The following is a 21187-nucleotide window of genomic DNA, read 5'->3' on the forward strand; positions in this document are numbered from 1 at the left end:
CGTAGTCGAAGCTCAAAGTATCAGACGATAAGTTTAAAAAACAGGATCCATTTATTATTATTCAGGAGAAATAGCAGTTACAAAAATCAGATCTCCGGAGTAAATAAAAAAGAACTACTAATAACTTTTTGTATGAAGTTTACTGCATTGTTATATTAAAAAAAAAAAAAAAAAAAAAAAAAAAAAAAAAAAAAAAAAAAAAACCCGATATTCCTTTGCGAGTCCTTTTATAGCCTCTGGAAAGGCGGAGCTTCCAAGAAGTGACGTCAACCTCGTCAGCCATTCCGGTTCGCTTTAAATATCTCCAGAACATGCTATAACTGTACGTGTAGAAAAGGCGGGAAAAACAACTTGACTACGGGGCTGTGGATTTAATTCCACGTATTTTCAAATAAGAGAACGTCGCTATTAAAAAATGAAAAGAACGTACAGTTAAAATTTTAAGTGTATTTTTGACTATGGAATTTTATTATTACATATATATATTGTTTTTTATTACTTATTTCTTTTTATACAGTAAATATAAAATTCAACAGCCAAATCAAAAAACCTTTGAAAACTTCATACCTTTAAACTTCTCGATACAATGTTATATATTTATATACACCATACATACATTTATATACACCGGTATACTGCTAACGACAGATGACAGTAGCAGCGATAGCAACCACAAAATGTAGCGGGAGGAAATTTGACAATTTACTATCAAAAATAAGCACAATAAATAGCTGCAAACAGCTCAATCAGAAAGCGAATACAGTAGAGTCCCACAAACTCGACATAATGTGGACTGAGAGACTGTCGAGTTTTACGTAGTGATGGGCAACTTTGGTACATTCTTGTACCCGGTAAGAGAGTAACGGGTACAGACAAGTACCCGGTACAAAATACCCGTTACTCAAGTAACCGTTACTTTGAAAACTACCGAAAACCGATTTCAAGTACCGAGTACCCAAGTAACGATTTGGAGTACCGAAGTAACGAAATACCGGAGTACCCTAGTAACGGTTTACTGTACCGGAGTACCCTAGTAACGATTTGGAGTACCGAAATACGCAGCTAACGATTTTGCGCACTGAAGGAACTCTGCCACGTCACCACGTGTTTGATTTTATCTGTACGGAGTAAGATTTTGAATATCAGAAAACATGTCAACTACGGAAGTGTCTGAGGAGCAGACCATTCATGGACACAAGGAGCGCATATCACCATTTCGCAAATACAACCAGATACTACTGTCCTCGTACCAAAACCGCAGTGAGCTGAACCCTCGTCGATCCTCCAGTAACGAATACCGAAATACCGAGAAGAGACGCATATTTTCGTTACAAAGTAACGAATACCGAAAAGCACCCGTTTCGGTCTAAGTACCCGTTACAAAATACCCGGTTCGGTAGTACCGACTCATCACTAGTTTTACGGAATAAGAGTTGGATTTTTCAGAGACCTTGATGCGCGCGATATTATAATGGTTTAACTAAAAAACTCTAGAAATCGAATATTATGATTCTGAAGACAAATAATATATGAATTTAAAAAAAATCTACTCTTCCCCCATTGATTTGTGGGCGGTGGTATCGCTTTTTCCATCTGTCCAGCCACCCAGCTTTAGCAGTAAATCCAGGCTCTCCTCCTAGAAATTCATCATAAAATTTTAGGGCTTTGTCTTGTAAAATTGGTTCTGAAATGAATGTTCCCTTTGCTATCTGAACCACAAACCGGCTTACTCACTTTTTTGTATTCTCAAACTTTTTCTTTCTCTAAAACTATCCGTACATGCTCTTTTCACACACACCAAGACTCGATTTCGGACCTCTTCTTTTTTCCACGTTATCTTAGTAGTCCGTCCAACACCTAAATCCACGATAATTTTGCTTACACTTTGGCCTTTGTCCAGTTTCTTTAAGGCATTTAGTTTCATTTTCATTGTCACGTTAGCTTGTTTTCGAACGACATTTTCACTTCACAGAAAGTTCCCAAAAATATGTGAACACTTATACGCCTGGACGTGACCTGAGGAACGATATCCCCAATGAACTCGTGTGAGTTTAAAACTTCAGACAAGTCTCTTAACGTTCTGCAACAAGAGAAAGGAATGTGAGCCAGTGGCTACCCGACTTTCTTCGTATCCTCGAAAGAAGCGTTGCCAAGTATTATTATTGCATATCTTGAAATTTGTGAGGCAGTTCCAAGAATTAATGGCACAATGCGGAAGCGGCAAAAATTACAGAAAGAGAACACTCAGATTTTTGAACAGAAAACGAAAGACATAAGCATAAATAATAATTATACTATCTACTGTATGTAATATTTGCTCTGTTTGGCCTAGCGATATCTTAAAAAAGTTCCGAAAAAGGTGTCGAGTTATACGGAATGTCGAGATATCGGGAGTCCAGTTTGCGAGACTTTATTAAGCAATTCGCATTTAAGGCATGAAAAATATCTTAAAATCACTTTCACCCTAAATCACATAGCTGATTTACAACTGAACTCTTTAGCTTCCTAAGATATTAAAAAAAAAAAAAAAAAAAAAAAAAAAAAAAAAAAAAATGATGTACGTATTTAAGTTTTAATTTGGGATCTATAGATTCGCTGATGTTTCTTTAAATAATAAGTCCATATAAGCAGGAAGATATGAACAATTATTAAGAAAATCGGCAAACTAAATAATACGCTGAGCACTATTATGGCTGGAAATAACTCAAAGAGAACGCGGATATTCAACAATTTCCTCCTTCACACACGAAATAAATGGCAAGTTCCTCAAATCACTCTCAGATGACATCAAAAAGCGTAAATCAGCTAACTGCTAAGTCTCACAGATGATTCCCAAATGAAATCCCTATATTTCATGCGCTCTGGAAAACAATCGGTCATAGGTCTTCAGAAATGCATTTTCGCGAGTCTTTAAGAATGTCGCCGAGTAGGCGAGAAATCGCCAAATGTCGTCGAGGCCTTTTAGGAAAGAAACTGCTTATAATATCGAGTTCTAATTGAGATATTTTTGAAATTCCAAAGCCATTGGCACTCAGAATTGAAATATCTACAATTCTTTGCACAAACAAACCCTTAATTACAACACATGTGCCCACAAATTAACACAAAATAAGCCATAACCATTCTAAAAAAAAAAAAATAAACAATATAGAAAAATAAAAATGCTATCAAAAAAGGATTAAAATATTTATAACCATGCATAACACTTTCGGCGATCAAGAATCACATAACACAGTTACTTGACTAATCATCAAACGTGTATCAATTGCCAAAATTTTCGGGTTGGCGAAGAACAATTACGAAAGGCAGACAGATGATGATAGTCTACTTCATTTATATGAATTCGGAGAATTTGAACGATGACATGTTACCACAAGAAACAAGATTTACCAAACCACACAGAATAATCATGTTCTGAATACGGTGAGACCTGATAACTAAATATTATTTCAACACACCATAGTAGCCGCGATTCGAATCATTATACGGTCACAGAACGTCCCTTATTTTCATTTACAGCTAGACAGATGCAATACACTAAGAGAATTTGTCAGACAGCCGAGCTAATGCACGATAATTGATTACATTCATTCCGTTTTGATCAAGCATTTCTAGATAACGTTGCATTTGCAAAACGCTCGCAATGAATTAAACTTCACACTAAATATAGGCAGTTTATAAAGTCTCTACACATTTTGGCTTAAACAAGCTGTATTCTTAAATATAAGTTATTTAAATGAAAATGAAACATAATAGAACACAAAATTAATACAATTTAGTGTCCCCCCCGAGTGTCTAGGCATAATTGCCACCGTTCCACTACACTCTGGAAATAAAGTTATTGGTATAATTTCAGCTGCTGCAGCCATAATTTACCGTTTTAATTGTTCAATGCTGCCAGTCTTCATTCGGTACACTTCGGACTTGACAAAACTCCATACGAGTTAAGACTGGTGACTGTGGAGTCCAAAGCCGTCGAGAACCACGATCAATCCACCTACCAGGAAAAGTTTTAACAAGATAATAATTACACACAATAATGGCAAACTGGGAAGATACACTATCATGTTGGTAGACTACTTTGTCAATAATGCCATCTGATACTAGCTGTGGCTCAAGATGCTGTTGCAATATTATCGAGATAAATTTCTCCAGTGGTCCTTTCTGCAAACATGAGAGCTTAGCTATTCCAATCCATATTTTAACTTTAGGTGTGTTTCCATGAGAATATACCGAGTATGCGAAATACCGAGTTCCCGACTTCCTGAAGATGCCTGGCTAATCGCTTCTTGTACGCTTTGCTCAACTGTGGCGTTATCGAAGTTCTCCCAGGGCGGTCTTCATCTTTAACAGTACCAGTTCGCTTGAATCTGTTTACTGAGGTTTTAATAGCTTCTCTGGTAGGCGCTTGTTTTCTGAATTTGCGTTCGATTTCTCTGGGACCTGTTGATACGTTAATCTACGTGTACGGGGGGAAAAAAATGACTATTCTTCAAATGACTATTCTCAAATATGTGTAGAGACTTTATAAACACCCTGTATATATGGTAAGAAACTTGTTGACCATCAGAACACTCAGTGACGGACCTTACCAATATTCTAAAGAACCACTGCAGAGGAAAGACATTAATTACAGCAATTTTTATGTACCTTATCCTTGCGAAAATCTTTAAATTATATTTCATATTTGAAATTCCTAAATAAGTATCAAATAAGATTAGCTAAATATTTAAAAGCGATTAGCTAATGCAGCGAAGTTTAGTCCAAATATTTGATAGGGATTCTTCAAGGAACATTATAGATACGGGTCATCTATGATTGGCCAATTCGACTAAATTTATGTCTTAACACTGCTAGGAATTATTCATGGAGCATTTTATGTCTGGATCATCTATTTCTGAGAAATTTAGTTGAATTGGCTAATCATAGACGATCCGAATCTAAAATGTTCTACGCGAAAGTCTTAGCAATTTCTCATGGAACATATTCTCTGCATATCCAGAGAACCTCGGTTGAGAAACCCTGAACTTCGAAAAATGAAAGAAGTTACAAACGTTTTTTCTCCTTCTTATGAAGAATTGCGACACTGATAATATTTTCGCCATTTCCTTTTTTAGTACTTACCGTCGACAGTGAAAACTGATGGAGTTTCCTCAAAGTTGCGCCAATCCTTCCAACGGAATTCTGAAAAAGTTGACGACTCCTTATTTAATAAACAATCAGAATTTGATGCACTTCATTTCTAAGCTTCGTGAAAACATTTTCATCGATTTCTACTAGTCTGTTAGGCCTTCCCATTTTATTTAAAGCTCTGTTTAGAAGGCTACGAATACAAATTTCCCACATATGATTGTTCTAAGGTATAAGAGCACGGTTGGTTCATATTTAGATGTTCTTGTTCCCTCTTCAACAGATGCTAATTCTCCCGCCCAGATGTAAATGGACCGACCGGAGTGCAGTCACAAATGTGAATCTACGGTCGTCGAACCATGTTCCTTTTCAAATGTATATTCTCTTGCCACAATTTTTTGTGACTGTTTATCTATTCTCAAAAGCAAAAAGCGACTTATCGAGAATCAGTCGGGGCTAGATCAACCAAAGCGATAATGTTATGAGAATTTTGCTAGGTAACGCTTATCGATAACTGACGCTAACTCGAGCTGTCTGGCGATAATTTCACGATCGATGATACGCATAAAGATAAGATTTTTTTTTTTTTTTTTTTTTTAAGTTCAGTAAATATCCTCTTCTTAAACTAGAAACCATTCGCTATTATTTTCACCTCTTATTACAATATTACACTAAGTTTACAGTCTCCTCCTTTCGCTTGTTTCGTGTGCCAGCTACCCGTGAGCCCAGCTAGGACCTGTCGAGCAATGTGGCTCCTAATCAAAGGAAAAAGCTTTTTGTCACTTTGACTATGCAAAAGCAAACTTTGTCACCATTCTACAGCATCGTTTTACAACACCGCGTGAACAAAAATCTGACTCGACACTGGATTGGGCATTTAACAAACCACAACGTGGCTCTGGCTTGCTGCTCACCAAGAAATCCGTATTCAACATCACCAGACAACTATTCGTGAGGGTACGGACGAGGATCGAAATTATGTCTCTCCCCTTTCTACAAGTTTGGACGACCTCAAACAATGCATCTCATGATGCATTGTTTGAGATCGTCCAGCTGCTGCAAATTGTGACAAGCATCTTCAGGCGTGTTGTCATGTCACAAACAGATCACATGTAAAGAGTGCCCCAATAAATGCCCCGGAATCTGCATGCCCAGTAAAATACTTTATTTTCAGTACATGGAAAATATTTATATATACTTACAACAGGTAAACGCTCCGATTTTAGAAAGAAAAATAATGCCCGGCATCATGTCTTCCACGACTTGTTCTACAGCACCGTACACTCTGGATGAAATTAATAAACACTTTTTCATATCTGCCTATCTGGGCAACTAATGGCACGCTCAATTTCCCATTTAAGTTCTTTAAATTCTTCTATTTGAGTTCGGATTCTTTGGGACTTGCAGTAAGACAGTCATGCATAACAGCGATGCTTACAACGAACCGGCTAGATCGAGAGCAGAGTGATTTAAATGTCTGCTTTCGAGCCCGTGCCCTCAAATTTCTTTATCAATCTGAAATTTGTTTTTCCATTAGGTGCATTTTCATGTCAAATAATCGCACGAAGCTGCCTAACAATCTGTGCATAACATGCATCACTCTTGTAATGAATTTTTACAAACAAACTTTGCGAAATGAACTGACAAACATAAAATGCCAGTCTTGCCGGTGAAATCAAACTTGACATTCTTAAATTGGAAAATTTGTTTGAGTATGCAAAATTACAGTTGCGTTCTACGGGTTCGTGGATTTGGAGTGATTGACGGCAACACGTGATGAAAAATCAAAACACAATTTATTCGTCAGTATTACTCCAGACAGTTCCAAAGGCGCGTTTCAGTCGTAGAAAAGCTACGATAAACACGCAGAAACAATCAGCAGCAACACAGCATCAGGTTATAACGGCGAAGACAGCTTCACGGCAAAATACAGCTCCCGACACAGTCGATCGTTCTTGAAGCTCAACACCAACTCTTTACGATAACTCATGATACACTGCTGCTACTCCGAAGACAGGCAAGCTTTTAGTTTGCCTTCAAGAACAATTGGGAAAAACCCGTAAGAAGTCGTTCTAGAATGTTCTCGCTCCGGCTGTGGCATATCGCCAATTTTGTCGCCAAAAGGGCGATGTCGCGCCAAATGTGGCAAAGCCGTCTCTCCTTGCCATTTTCTGGCAATCCTAAACCCGCTTTGCGGGGAAGCTATCATACCGCGGGTGGGCATTTCGTAACAATATTTTCCATTTCTTAAAAAAAAAAAAATAATAATTTTGTGGGCATATTAAATCCGGCGCTCTTGTCGGGACTCCTATAGAAGGTTTATAATTTAGCCATGTCAACTCGAGGAAGCATGCTTCTAACCATATTGGCATTTTAGCCGTTTATTTTACAGAAATAAAGCGGTTATTTCTGTAAAACTTCGAAAACGTCATCTAAGGATAGTACCAATTCAGTATATTCTGAATGCATCGTAAATCCACGAAAACAAGTCCGAGATTCAAAATACCTTGCTAGGGTCAAGAATTATATCACCATGCAGGAATAATATGCAGGTGCATGTATGCATATGAACTTAATCAACGTCTTGTTGTTACACTTCTTCTTATCAAAAAACAGTACACTCCCCCTCTAAAAAACTGCCTCGATTACATTTTGGCACGTTCGTACATTTGTAGACAATCTCGTCGTACAATGAGAAAAACGGACTAGTGTTACGCCTTTCAACCCAATATCAGCTTGCTAAAGAATAAAATAAATAGGTGTAAAAATCTACTTACATTCTTCTGGTCAACGTCTAAAGCATCCCACATGGCAGCGACGATTTTGGACACTTCCCCAAAACTCGCATTCGGCTGTTGGCCTTTGATGGCAGCTTGAGTATCGCGGAAGAACAACGCATAAGCAGAGACGGGCCTGCAAATAAACAGTAGCTATTGAATACAACAACTATGGACTTACTTACATTCTTTTCAAACGAATGCTCACTCCAAAAAGTATTCGTGTGAAAAGAATGAGTTTCAAAATTCCAATACTCTTTTATTAGCAGCATTTCCTTAACGATAAATAAATAAAATAAAATCTGAAATACGCCCAAAGAAGCGTTTTTTAACGTTTTGTGTATTACCTTTATTTATTAAATATCATGTTCTCCGCACTTAAACCATAAAACTCAGTTCAATAGCAATACCCCAAAATAATTAACAAAGAGCCAAAATAATTAACAAAAAGACTGTGTATCGGAAATTCTAAAGAATCTTCCGATACACAGTCTCACGCGCTGGCGATAAAAAAAAAAAATAAAAAAAAAAAAAAACTTTTTTTTACCCCCTACGGTGTTGCCATTGCTCGCTTTGAAATCGTTCAGTTTCTTAATCAAATATTTATTAAGGTTTTACAAAATATGAAATAGATAATAAAACAACAGCGATACAAAATATGAAATAGATAATAAAACAAATTCCAAATTTGGGCTTTCAGATGCGCACATTCGAGTGGAGGACTACGTTATTTAAAATTGGATGTCTCTACGTACCGTTGTTTTTTCACAGTGCCAGAAAGACTGTGCCATTTATGCCATTTTTCACAGTGCCATTTATGCAGATTTTTCGTTATTTAATTTCTTTAAATATAATGCAGCGCTCTAAATTTGGCGGCAACAATTTCAAAAGTGAAACGCCATTTTCTAGTGGACGACGCAAAATGCCAAAACAAAATTAATAGCTCTTCTGGTAAAATTGCCCTTTTGCGCTGAAAAGAAACAGACGAAGAAAAAGAACGCAGCATGTACCAAACAGTCTACGTATGCAATAACAGAACTTTTTGCGTTTTTCACAAGATATTCAACATTTTGTTCCATTTTGCCCATCAGATTATTATTATTAATACGACTACAGTCGATCTTAGTATGCACGGGATATCACATGAATGTCGACAACAGTTGGCACTCATGAAATAATATTTAATAGCAAAGCATTGTACGAAAGAATATCTGGAAAGGAGGAACTCAATTATGAAGGGAATATCTGTGACCTTAAAGTAGCCTTAGTTGTAAAAGAATTTTATTAATGTCACTGATAACATATTGTTACGTTATTTTCTTCCTTCACGTTCGTACGGGGTTCGTAGATTTGGAGTAAATAACGACGACACTTGATGAAGTATCGAAACACACTTTATTACCAGTATTGTCAGGACAGCTCCAAAACACGTTTTACTGTCGTCGATGAACTACTATAAAGACGCTGACACGATCAACGACACAGCCTTCAGGTTATCAGGCTATCGCGGTGGAGACAGTTTCCTGCAAAGCACTAGAGTACAGCTCTCGACTCTTCGTGGTAGTTCTCGGAACTCCACGTACTCTCGAGACTCCACGCTACAACCTCCCGTTGCACTCGACGACACACGAGCACAGCTCCCGACTCTTCGGTTCAGTTGTTCCCAGAGCTCAACGCGCTCTCTCGACGATGCACTAACCGCGATACACTAACAGACTCCTTCGGTGCACTCGACGACCCACTCGGCACTCGCTGCCCGGCTGTCAACTCGATTGACTCCACAGGGATTGATTCGCTAGACGAGACACCAACTCGATACTAACTAACTCGCACTTCAGACGAAGTAGTCTGACTCGCCCTCTCAACGAGGCACACCCTCTGAGACACACACTCCCGATGATTATCAGCTCGCTAGACAAGGCACACACACTAACTGACTGCGGACCAGCAGGGTTTACATAGCTTTCGGCCTGTGTTCCGGAACACTCTGGGCCAAACCGGTAAGAATTCGTTCCAGAAGGTTCTCCAACCGTCCATGGTATATCGCCAATTTTGTCGCCAAATGGACGATCTCCCGCCAGATGTGGCAACCATGCCCTCCTTGCTATTTTATGGCAACCCTGAAACTGCTTTGCGGGGATGCCATATCACCGCGCCTGTACATTTCGTAACAATATCTTAACCGAACATCAGAATGAGATCAACAACTGATGAATGGATTAATTTCCTGAATTTTAAATTTAACGTCAGCGACATGACAAAAAATAATCAAATTTTAATTATTTCTTAGTTGCCACATGTGAAGATGTTGCGCATGGACATTTATGTCGGGAGTGATACACCCAGAACCCTCTTAACAAATGGGTCCGCTGGGCACTTCCAGGGGGGCCCTCATGCTAATCCATTTACATTTCATTTCTGTGACAGTGGTCGTCGTAGGGACACCAACACACTGATTTTTCCAAGGGCCCATAATGCTGTTATGACGGAACTGGATATACCAAGAAATAAAAGTCACTAATCGTATCACTGGAAAGTGAATTGGGAAAGCCAAAATAGACGAGCGATATTTTCACATGCATACATGAAAATTGTACATGATTGAAGATAAAAGTGGCAAACTACTTACCGGCGATAGTTAAAACAGAAAATAGTAGTAGTTACAGGTAGAAAATAGTTATCGCAACAACAACAACCTGCTGGAATAACAGATGAAAACAATACCAGCAAGCCCTTCTAAGAAAAGCTACATACAAGATCCGAGCTTAGATGAAGGATGGATGTACAGTGGTGCACATTACCCACGCAATTGGATTTTTAAAGAGGGAATGACCACTTGGAATTATGAGGCACATTCCCTATTCGTTCCTTTCCAGATTAGGCTTTGCTTGTTTTCTGGTAAAGAACTGGTCCCTAAATATGTGTCAAAGTTCTGAGATCTGAAAGGCATTCTACGGATATCCTCACCTTCCAAGCGATCACCTGTTCGAAGAGGGGTGGCGCTATTATTCATACAAAGAAATGCTTTGCCAATGGCACCACGGAAAAAAAATGTCATTAAATAACTTCTTTTTAATCACGATCGCTCGTCATGATGCCATTATCCAGCACCTGTAGAAGCTCAGTGCGTACATCCATCATTATGCAGTCTCGCAGCTTCTTCCTAACACCACTATAACGATATACAGGTGTCCATAAAATCCTGAAAAACTAACTTGCTGTTTGGGAATGCAACAAATTATACCTTTGGCAATGGTCACACTTTCACAAGGTTGAAAACTGTGACAAATGACAATAGTTATACAATCTCGACCAGCAGCAAAATGATCTCTAGTTGATGGTCCTCCAACTGTGTAAGTAATCAATTCATCCAAGTAAACTCGGACTCTTACTGTTCATTCATGGCATAAAAATGGTCCTAATATCTTATTACGCAGCATCTTACAACAAACATTCACCTTCGGGCTGTCCCTTTGTGGTATGATTTTTTTCAGATCCCCAAATCCTCACAATATATGTATATTAAAGCCAAATACTGTAAGAGGTTAGTGCTGTATATTTTTACAGCGCTAACCTCTTACGGGATGCCAAAATAACACGGTCAATTTTCTCCCGGATTTTGTTGACACCCAATGTTCCTTGCACCTGGAACGCCTTAATCATTTCATCCCAGCTAAACTGCCATCTGAAATCCGACTACAGACTGAATGGCTTATTGCAGCATTATCCAATTCCTATGAGTATGATGCCATTGCAAAAACTCTTTCTACTACGGTATAATTCGAGCACCGAGCTGCAACACAAACAAGGCGTCAATTGGCAGGCCGGATAGCTCGACGGCGTTTAGTTGTTACTTCCAGATAACTGTCTTTTTTTTTTTTTTTTAATCATGGAGAGAATGCGATAATTCTGCTGAATGTTGGGAACACATTTCAGTTGTTCGAAACGCTGTTTAAAATCTAGACACAACACACCGTGTAATTCCAAAATCTCCACTGCAGTTTTGTTACTTATGATGCCTTCTTCCAGCCTTCCTACTGCAAAATAATCGAAATGGTATCTTTTGGCACATGATGAAAAGTTCACATATTGAGTTACTACGTGAACTCAAAATACAAGGATCGGAAATATAACTTTCTACTGTGATTTAAGTTGACAAGTCATCTTTAAATTTTGGGATGAAATATCACAGGCATCCTGAAGAACAAAACCAAATGCGAAATCGCCAAGCCCCAAGTATTCCTCAGAAGTGCAGAACGTTTGCAATCTAAATGGAGAATGAAAGTTTATGCTAGCAAAGGCTTAACATTGCTCTAAAATGCGAAAAATATATGACAACATATTACTTTCAACGGTGATATCCTCCCACACGCCAAAAGTGTTAAATACTTTTAGGAATCACACTGAATTACACTAATTAGAAAACTAATCTTGGTGTCTCTCTACTCAACTCATTAAGTGGACGCAGAACTGAACATAGAAATAATGGAATTAACTTCATGACTATGATTAAGCCCATACTTATTGTATGCCTGCCATCTGGACATTAAGAGCCAAAGGCAAAGATTATACAAACTTTTCAAAACAAAGTCATTCGTATAATCCTTAGCATCACGTGATTTGCTAGACAACACAAGTTTTATTACGTTAGATGTCTTCCTCCTAAGGATTGCAAGTAACTCCCTTATATTAACAGGCAAATCCTAGCATGAGCTAATAGGTGGTGTTCCTGCCGAAAATTTTAAATGCAGAAGATGAAAAGACAATTTTTCATAATGAGGATGGCAAATGCTAAACACAGAGTTTTAAGCAGCGCAATAACTTCTAAAGTATGTTACTCACAGGGACAAATAGGGCTCGTCTAACCGGCACAGGCAGTTTGAAAAAGAGTATCGCCACCAGCATAAAGTTCAGTACCGTGAGGAAAACAATGCTTATCAAGGATGCCAAGATGAAGGTTTTAATCTTGGTGACCAGCCACAAACTTGCACAAAGGTGCCGGAACCACTTTCAAGGTCGCAACACCTTCCAGACATAAAGGCACATATGTGTCGGCCCCCTTATGAAGTTATGTACCACGAAGGAAGTAACTTTCGTCAAGGCCGCCGGAACGCCCATATGAAGGTCGTAATCTTGGCGAAAAGTTAGCAACTTGTAAAAACGTACACCCTTTTCAACTCCACAGTATTTCGGTATGATACAATGGTCTCCACAGATGAAGGTGACACTTTTATGAAGTTTGGTATCATAAAGAAAGCAATCCTGAACAATGCTACCGGAACGCGCAATGAAGGTCTTACCTTGGCGAAGCTTATCTTGCACAAAACGTGCAGGCACATTTTCAAGTTGTCCACATTTCGCCAATGCGCAAGGGTTCCACGGCATAAAAGCACAAAGGTGCAGGCACCATTATTACGTTAGGAATTTCGACGAAAGCGGTATGATACAATGGTCTCCAAAGATGAAGGTGATACTCTTATGAAGTTTGGTATCATAAAGAAAGCAACCCTGAACAATGCTACCGGAACGCGCACTGAAGGTCTTACCTTGGCGAAACTTAGCTTGCAGAAACGTGCAGGCACATTTTCAAGTTGTCCACATTTCGCCAAGGCGCAAGGGTTCCACGGCATAAAAGCACAAAAGATGCAGGCACCATTATTACGTTAGGAATTTCGACGAAAGCGGTATGATACAATGGTCTCCAAAGATGAAGGTGATACTCTTATGAAGTTTGGTATAAAGAAAGCAACCCTGAACAATGCTACCGGAACGCGTACTGAAGGTCTTACCTTGGCGAAACTTAGCTTGCAGAAACGTGCAGGCACATTTTCAAGTTGTCCACATTTCGCCAAGGCGCAAGGGTTCCACGGCATAAAAGCACAAAAGACGCAGGCACCATTATTACGTTAGGAATTTCGACGAAAGCGGTATGATACAATGGTCTCCAAAGATGAAGGCGATACTCTTATGAAGTTTGGTATTATAAAGAAAGCAACCCTGAACAATGCTACCGGAACGCGCACTGAAGGTCTTACCTTGGTAAAGCTTAGCTTGCACAAACGTGCAGCCACATTTTCAAGTTCTCCATATTTTGCCTAAGCGTAAGGGTTCCAGGACATAAAGGCACAAAGGCGCAGTCACCATTATTACATTAGGAATTTCGAGGAAAGCAACTAATATCAAGGTTGCTGGGCCGCTAATTGTACAGATCTTAATTTCAGTGGCGAACAGTTACGAACTTGCACAAAAGTCGTAACACCTTTTCAAGTTGACAATCTATCGCCAAGACACAAGGTTCCTCTGACATAAAGGTAAAAATTTGCCAGCACCCTATTGAATATTGGTATCACAAAGAAGCAATTTTCATGAAGACTGCTGGAACACCATGTGAAGGTCTTAAGCTTGGCGATCCCTACAGGTAGAAATGTGCCAGCATTTTTATGACATTTCACGAAATCCTCCGGATGGTGAGACACAAAAACTCCTTGCTTTTACGCAAAAGAGTAAAGAATTAAATCGAAGAACTATGAATATGCGACGAGCTAACGACCATAGGTCTAGTTGAGTTAAATCTGGTTATCATTAGATTACCTTTCAATATTTTTAGAGTGCCATTAAATTCTTTTTCTTCCTTTGAGTTTATCATTTCTTGCTGGATGAATTCTAAAATTTAATATTTCCAAATCATCGATGCAGGTAAAAAAAACAGCGTCACCGGCACTTGCGCCTCGGAAATTTCTCAATTCCCAATATTTTGTCCCTTGGGAGGGCAATAAATTGCAACGAATAAGCGAAGATTAGCGCCAAGAACTTGAACCTTCCTCATGACCTATGACTAATTTAAGTTTTGGATACATCGTGTATAAAAATGAATTTCAAATTGAATATCAATATCTGCAAAGTTAACAAAGACAATTATTTCATCTTAGAAACATTTTATATTTGTGTGAACGCAGAGTGATATGATGTCAATCAATTCAAAATCACATGTTGTCCGAACACAATACAGTCGAACTCGGCTTATAACAAACGAACCATTCGGTCCTGTCCAGTTTCCTATACACATATACTACTTTATAAGCGAAGACTTATATGAAAATCGGATATAACGAACTATATCTTCAATCGAAATATTTTTGTATTTTTTCTAGAATTTCAGTATCTGGTATATAGAGGAACGCCGCTATAACAATTAAACTTTTAGGTTCAGTCCAATTTTCTATATACTTAATATTACGAGCCAACATAATAATAATAATAATAATAATAATAAATAAATAAATAAAAATAAAAGACTCTGAGTTAATCTCTGAATTCAATTCTGAACTAAACTAATATTCTCTCCGGTCTCGCATAGTTTTCAGCCGTACGCTGAGAAATTTACAGTACCTTCGATTTCTTGAAATTGCCGGAAAGCATACACAGTTACATAGGGATCAGAAGAAATAGGCCCATATCACACACGCATTTGTTTCAAACGAACAACTGTTTCGGACAATTTTTCTGCCTGGTTTACTATTGAAAAAAGACGCGCGATTTTTGCCTTCCTTCCAAAAAAAAATTGCAAGTTGTTCGTTTTCAACCAATCAGCTATCAGCTTGTTTGTAATGAACGCACTGGAGAAACGGTGTAGCACCAGGGTGCCTGGGTCACACACCCTACTATTTGTCAAACAGATTGGTAATTTCGAATGCTGTCAAAAAGTAACTAGCATGAGATAATAACTTTTAATTTAATTAATTTAGTCAATTTTTAATAACAATTTTAAAGTTATAAGAATGGACAAATAAATGAAACAAAGAATGGAATTTGTAACGGAGAACCAGTTCCCCCTGTTAACCCCAAAGCGATCTGTGGTCATTGGGTGTTGTGACAATGCAGAAAAATTGTTCCAAATAGCTGTTCTTTCGAAACAAACAAATGTGGGATAGCAGCCTTACGTTACATAGGTATAAGACCAAAATGTTGCCAAATTTGGCGACAAAACTTATCGCCAGCTTGGCGATAACCATTTACCTCAATGTTAAATGGAGTTGCCCCTGTAACCTTACTTTTAGGCGAAGTTTCATTCTCTTGAGGCGTTTCATGTTATATCATACAAGAGATACAACCATTAAAATCTGTGCGCGTCTGTTTGTTATGAATTTATCTCCTCCGGAACGGCGAAGAGTTGAGTTCTGAGAGAAGTACCTTCCCGGATTCTAAAAATTCGTGGAAGCCATTTCGACCATTCTCATCTTCGTACAACTTTAATCAGCCAAGATATTAATTAAAAACTCTAAAAACGTTCATTTTCGCACTCATTTATCCGAGTGGCAACAGTCTCGCGCTCTGGAGATAAAAATTTGCTTTATTTCGAAAAGTGTTGCCAGTGCTCGCTTTCAAATCGAAGAGTTTGTTAATAAAAATTTTGTAAGTTTTACAAAGTATGAAATAAAAATAGCACTGCCAAACATTAAATAATATTATTACTATATAAGGTTATGTTCTGACGTTAAAAAAAAAAAAACCAGATTGCATGCGACGTCTCTTTGTATGTCGAAAATTTTTCGTTAATGTCATCATTTTAAATAAATAGCTGCTGTTGGCAACTTTTTTCTTTCAGATTAAAGAATTTGACACGGCATGTTATTGCCACGTTAATTCTTTTATTGATATTGAGAAATCGTTCTTATGATGCATTAAATTGAAACATCACGTCATACGTATACGTATTAACCTGAAATGTCCAAAGTTTTTGTTTTCTGGTTTGGCAGCAAAAAATTATTTACGAATTGGTTGTTACTTGGAAAGTATGAATTGACTTAATTTATATTGAAATGTTTTTTATGCACTTTCTTCACAGAACTCATAAATTTTGTTTTGGTCGCAGCTATCAGCTTTGTATACAGTACATTAAATTAATAGTTCATTTTATTTTCAGTTTTTCAGTACACAGAACTTAACAAATATTGCTTTGACCGTAGCCCGCTAGCTTCAACTTCCGGTCCCTTGATATTCGTCATAGTGAAGTTCCCCTGTAGTTTATTTAAAGAGTTATACAAGAAAGAATAAGAGCTCCCTCCTCCCCCCAAGAATATTCTAATGAGAAAAAATCTTTATGCCTCTACTTTCAAATGGCACTGAATCATTAGCATCGAGAAAAGAAAAGTCATTTATGCATATTTGAAGAAGCAATAAAATTACACAACTGTAAAATTGAGAGCCATAACTTTTAGAGCAATACTCTGTTTTACATAGATATTGCCAAAATGTCGATGTAAATCAAATAGCAATAATAATAATAATAAACTATAAAAATATAATCCTTTTTATAGAAAGGCATATTTATATGACCGTCAACCGGGCGCCCATAAAACTGCCACTTTTAACAATAGCTCGCTGGAGGGGATTTATTGACGAAAAGCGTTACATAATAGCGGAAGATTTGTCCGCTTTTATAAAATATTTTTTCCGTTGCTAAGCAACGCATTCAAACAGATTTCAGAGATATTTCTATGAAGTTTTTTTTGGTGGGGGGGGTATGAAAGAGAGGGAGATTTCATTTATAATGTACACGTATTAAAAAACAATTTATGATTTGCTTTCACAATTCCCAGTCAAGTTCTTCCCCCCCCCTTTTTTTTTTCTTTCTGGTTTTTTCCTGCGACCGCGAACATAAATAGAACAAAAGACAGTTTGCCAAGATGGATTAGTACTCATTCCTCAATTATTTCCAGCGTGATCGTCTGTATGTATTTCTCAATCGTTTGTCACATCTCTTCGAAAAACTAGCGCTATTTAATAATTCACAGCACAACTTCGTGAATAATGGGTAATGTGAAACCATCTATATTACATTCACTTGGAGTAAAGGGGGGGGGGGGGGGGGAAAGAAATCCCTGTTGACAGATTTGATCAATCCTGCAGAAAAGCAAATTCAATTACTTTGAGAACTTGTAAAATCCTTTTCACGTTTTTTGGCTTTAAATTCTGTATTCCCCCTCTCCTATTTTCACCTCTTTAATTACTTTTTATCGAGATAGGAAATTATGCAGGTAATTTAATTTCCGAAAGACGAAGTTGCATTAAGAACGTAACAAATAAAAAATAGTAATGGATAAACTACAGGTCCTTCTCACGATATAACTTCTTAAAATAAACCTACATTCCAGTAAGAATGCTTAGTAATATTTACAATATCTAATAAGATATCTTCATTTCTGCTTCCTATTAACTTCAATCTTACCCGTTTTTATTGTTGTCCTTGATGCTCCTTAGGCCTTAGTTCATCCATAAATAATGACAGCAGGCGAATGTGCAGCTTATTCCACGCGAAATTCTAGGCTGAATGTCAGTTCATGTTTACTTGCATGTCATGGATCGGTTCTTGCATTAGGCTAACATCTATTTCAAATGTTAGAAGATAAAGGTTCGGCGTGACCTTCGCAGGCTAGTCTGAGAGACGAAAACAATCACTACGTGGACAAATCCATTTTAAAATTTACGGAAGCTCTTTCTCTGGGGCGGGAAGAAAAAAATTACGCGAATATTTTTAAAATTTTCAAAACATGAAAGGTTTTTCAGGTGCTTAAAAGCTACGAGGAAATTATGCAAGAAAATGCGGTATACTGACTCAAATATTTACATGATCGATATGCAAAAGTGTAACATATACCCTTCAGAAAACACACATAAAAAGTATAAAATCTTTAAACAAAGGGATGTAAATCAGGTACTTATCCCGTCGACGAGCCAAATAGCGTGATTTAGCGCCAATTAGCGATGACTACTTGCTTTAGAATTCTGCAGTAACGACTGGCGATTGGTGACCGTTGCCAAAATTTCCACCAACGGTCGACGAGATAATACGTAAGTACCCATAGTTAATTACTTAATTAGCAGCTGAATTCTACAATCTCTTGAACAGTGTGTTAAGTTGCTGCTTTGTGATCGCGGTTGATGTTATCATTCGGTTATTGTTATTGAATTGTTTTAGTCTCGCCCGTTTGTGGACGAAATCGTATAAAATACTATTAGGTCGGTTAATAGGATGAAAATATCGCAGAAAAAGTTACTTAAAGTGAAATAAAATCGCCAAATAGGTCAAAACAGAATACAGAAATCGCGAAATGGGGCAAAGATATATATCGCCATTTAAATTTACGACTACAACATGCAAAAGAATCCGTTTTCCAAGTTTTAGAAAAATCGACTTAAATTAATCAGAATTAGAGAATAACTAAGCGAAATTCTAGCCGACCTTGTTTTTCCGCGCCAAAATATTTGAAAAATTTCAGGTTTCAGTATCAATGGCAAAGGAAGATATCTCCTAGTTGTTTTCTGAAACCAACCCAAGAAAAATCACGTGATAAACTTTCTGAAAAAGAAAACTGTAAAGCTGGTAAGTTTCCAGCAAATTCTGAGATAAGATGTACCCTACGAATATCAGTAATATATGTATTAAATTAACTAAATTCTACTGATATTCTGAAGACTATTTTTCAATTCGATTAATGTTATCAAAATAGTCCTGGACAAACGATCGAATCCCGCAGCGCCTACTGCAATGCAAAAAAACTACATACTTTTAAAAGATCTGCAACTAACGATACGTTAGTTACAGATGTAGCTCGTAAAAACTAACGATAAAAGAGGGTGCTATGAGCAGTTATTTGGCATTTTAGTAAGCGATTTAATGATTTTGCTCTAAATGAGTGGCAAATATAAAGTCATTCCGAAAACGCATTTTAAATAAAAATTGTTTCGAATGCGCTTAGGCGTAAGCACTTTGCTATGTATGTTCTAAATTAAAATTCGCCAATAATCTTGCCTCCGTTTAAATAACTAACGGCAGCTGTAATAATAATGAAATACCGTTATTTTTAGGAAATCACGATGGTATATGAAAGCAGTCGACTCGTTAAATATTTGCCGTTGTAAGACTGTTCCATTAAATCAGCTGTTTTTCAGAGAGGGGGGGGGGAAGTGGAAGTACCCGATGCCAGTTAAGTTCGATTGAGAGTAATGTACCTAACAACAGAGATAACGATAATCCTTCTCTAATAACGATGCAAAAAATACGATTCACAGTCAATACATTTTTCAGTCTGATGCGATATGGAACCCACATAAAAATTTTTATGGAAAAATAAACTAATTCTCTCTCGTTATATCAGCAACAATGGCACGCAGTTTTTAATGATTTTCGTCTTTCTAATCAATTGGTCGTAAAAGCTCGAAGTTCCATCCAATATTTCATCTATATTCAATTATAGTCGATTAAATGTGGAAAAAATTGGATCATAATTGATCGGAAATCAATACGCGAACAAGCACACATTCTTCTTTATATATATGCAGATTTTGTAAAACTTGAGAATTTTTTATTAACAAACTTATTTAAAAGCCAGCAGTAGCAACACTTTTTGAAATAAAGCATTCTTGTCTCCCACGTGCGAAACTGTTGCCACACGGAGAAATGACTATTTTTATTTCATCGTAAAACCTAGAAAATTTTTATTAACAAACTCTAGGATTTGAAAGCGAGTAGTGGCAACAAGTTTGGAAATAAAGCAGATTTTCATCTCCAGCGTGCTAGACTGTTGCGGAAGAACGAGGGTGAAAATTATTGTTTTTCCGAGTTTTTAATTAATATCTCTAAATTTAGCTACTTTTTGGGGGGGGAGAAGAGGATGTCGACCTTTTCCAGGACCCAGAAAATTATAGTAAAAAGTTTGGTGACGATAACTATAGTAGTGACTGAGTTATTAGCGAACAAACAACGTTCTTCTTTATATATACACTGACTACCAATAAGTATTTGGAGACCTGTGATAGAAAAGAAAAACTAACTTTATTCAAAATCAATAGTTGGTAGAGCCTCCACGAGAGGTAATTACAGCGTGGATCCTCCAGGGCTTACTTTCCACAAGTCTTTGTATGACAGCTAGTGGTATTTTCTTCCACTCGGCTTGGAGAAGACATAGAAGTTCCTTCACCGATTTTCCACGGGTAGTGCACCCCTGAATTCGGCGATGCAACTCGCCCCAGAGGTTCTCCATAGGGTTCAGGTCTGGACTCTGGGCAGGCCAGTCCATTCGATGAACTCCATTGGCACCATACCAAACCTTGGTTAATGTCGAAACATGACAACTGGCATTGTCGTCCTGAAAGTAACAGGGGTCCAACCCGTAGAACTGCCCCAACGTAGGAAGCACATTGTCCTCCAAAATAGTGCAGTAGGCATCGGAGTTGAGCTTACCATGAATAGGGACCAAGGGTCCCATCCCATACCAGGA

At 37.7% G+C, this 21187-nt stretch overlaps 1 protein-coding gene across 2 annotated transcripts in view; it reads right to left on the reverse strand.

Moving 5' to 3' along the window:
• Positions 1–21187, reverse strand: part of LOC118197110 (TOX high mobility group box family member 3-like) — a 209965-nt gene that overhangs the window by 24603 nt on the left and 164175 nt on the right. For both annotated transcript variants that reach the window (XM_085824675.1, XM_085824674.1), the window contains exon 8: positions 7908–8043. In XM_085824675.1, the coding sequence (XP_085680801.1) occupies positions 7908–8043 (136 nt within the window). The remainder of the gene's footprint in view (positions 1–7907; positions 8044–21187) is intronic.

Source organism: Stegodyphus dumicola, chromosome 10, assembly GCF_044657685.1.
Source record: "Stegodyphus dumicola isolate Sdum_Otavi_A_Nest chromosome 10, ASM4465768v1".
Lineage (NCBI taxonomy): Eukaryota > Metazoa > Arthropoda > Arachnida > Araneae > Eresidae > Stegodyphus > Stegodyphus dumicola.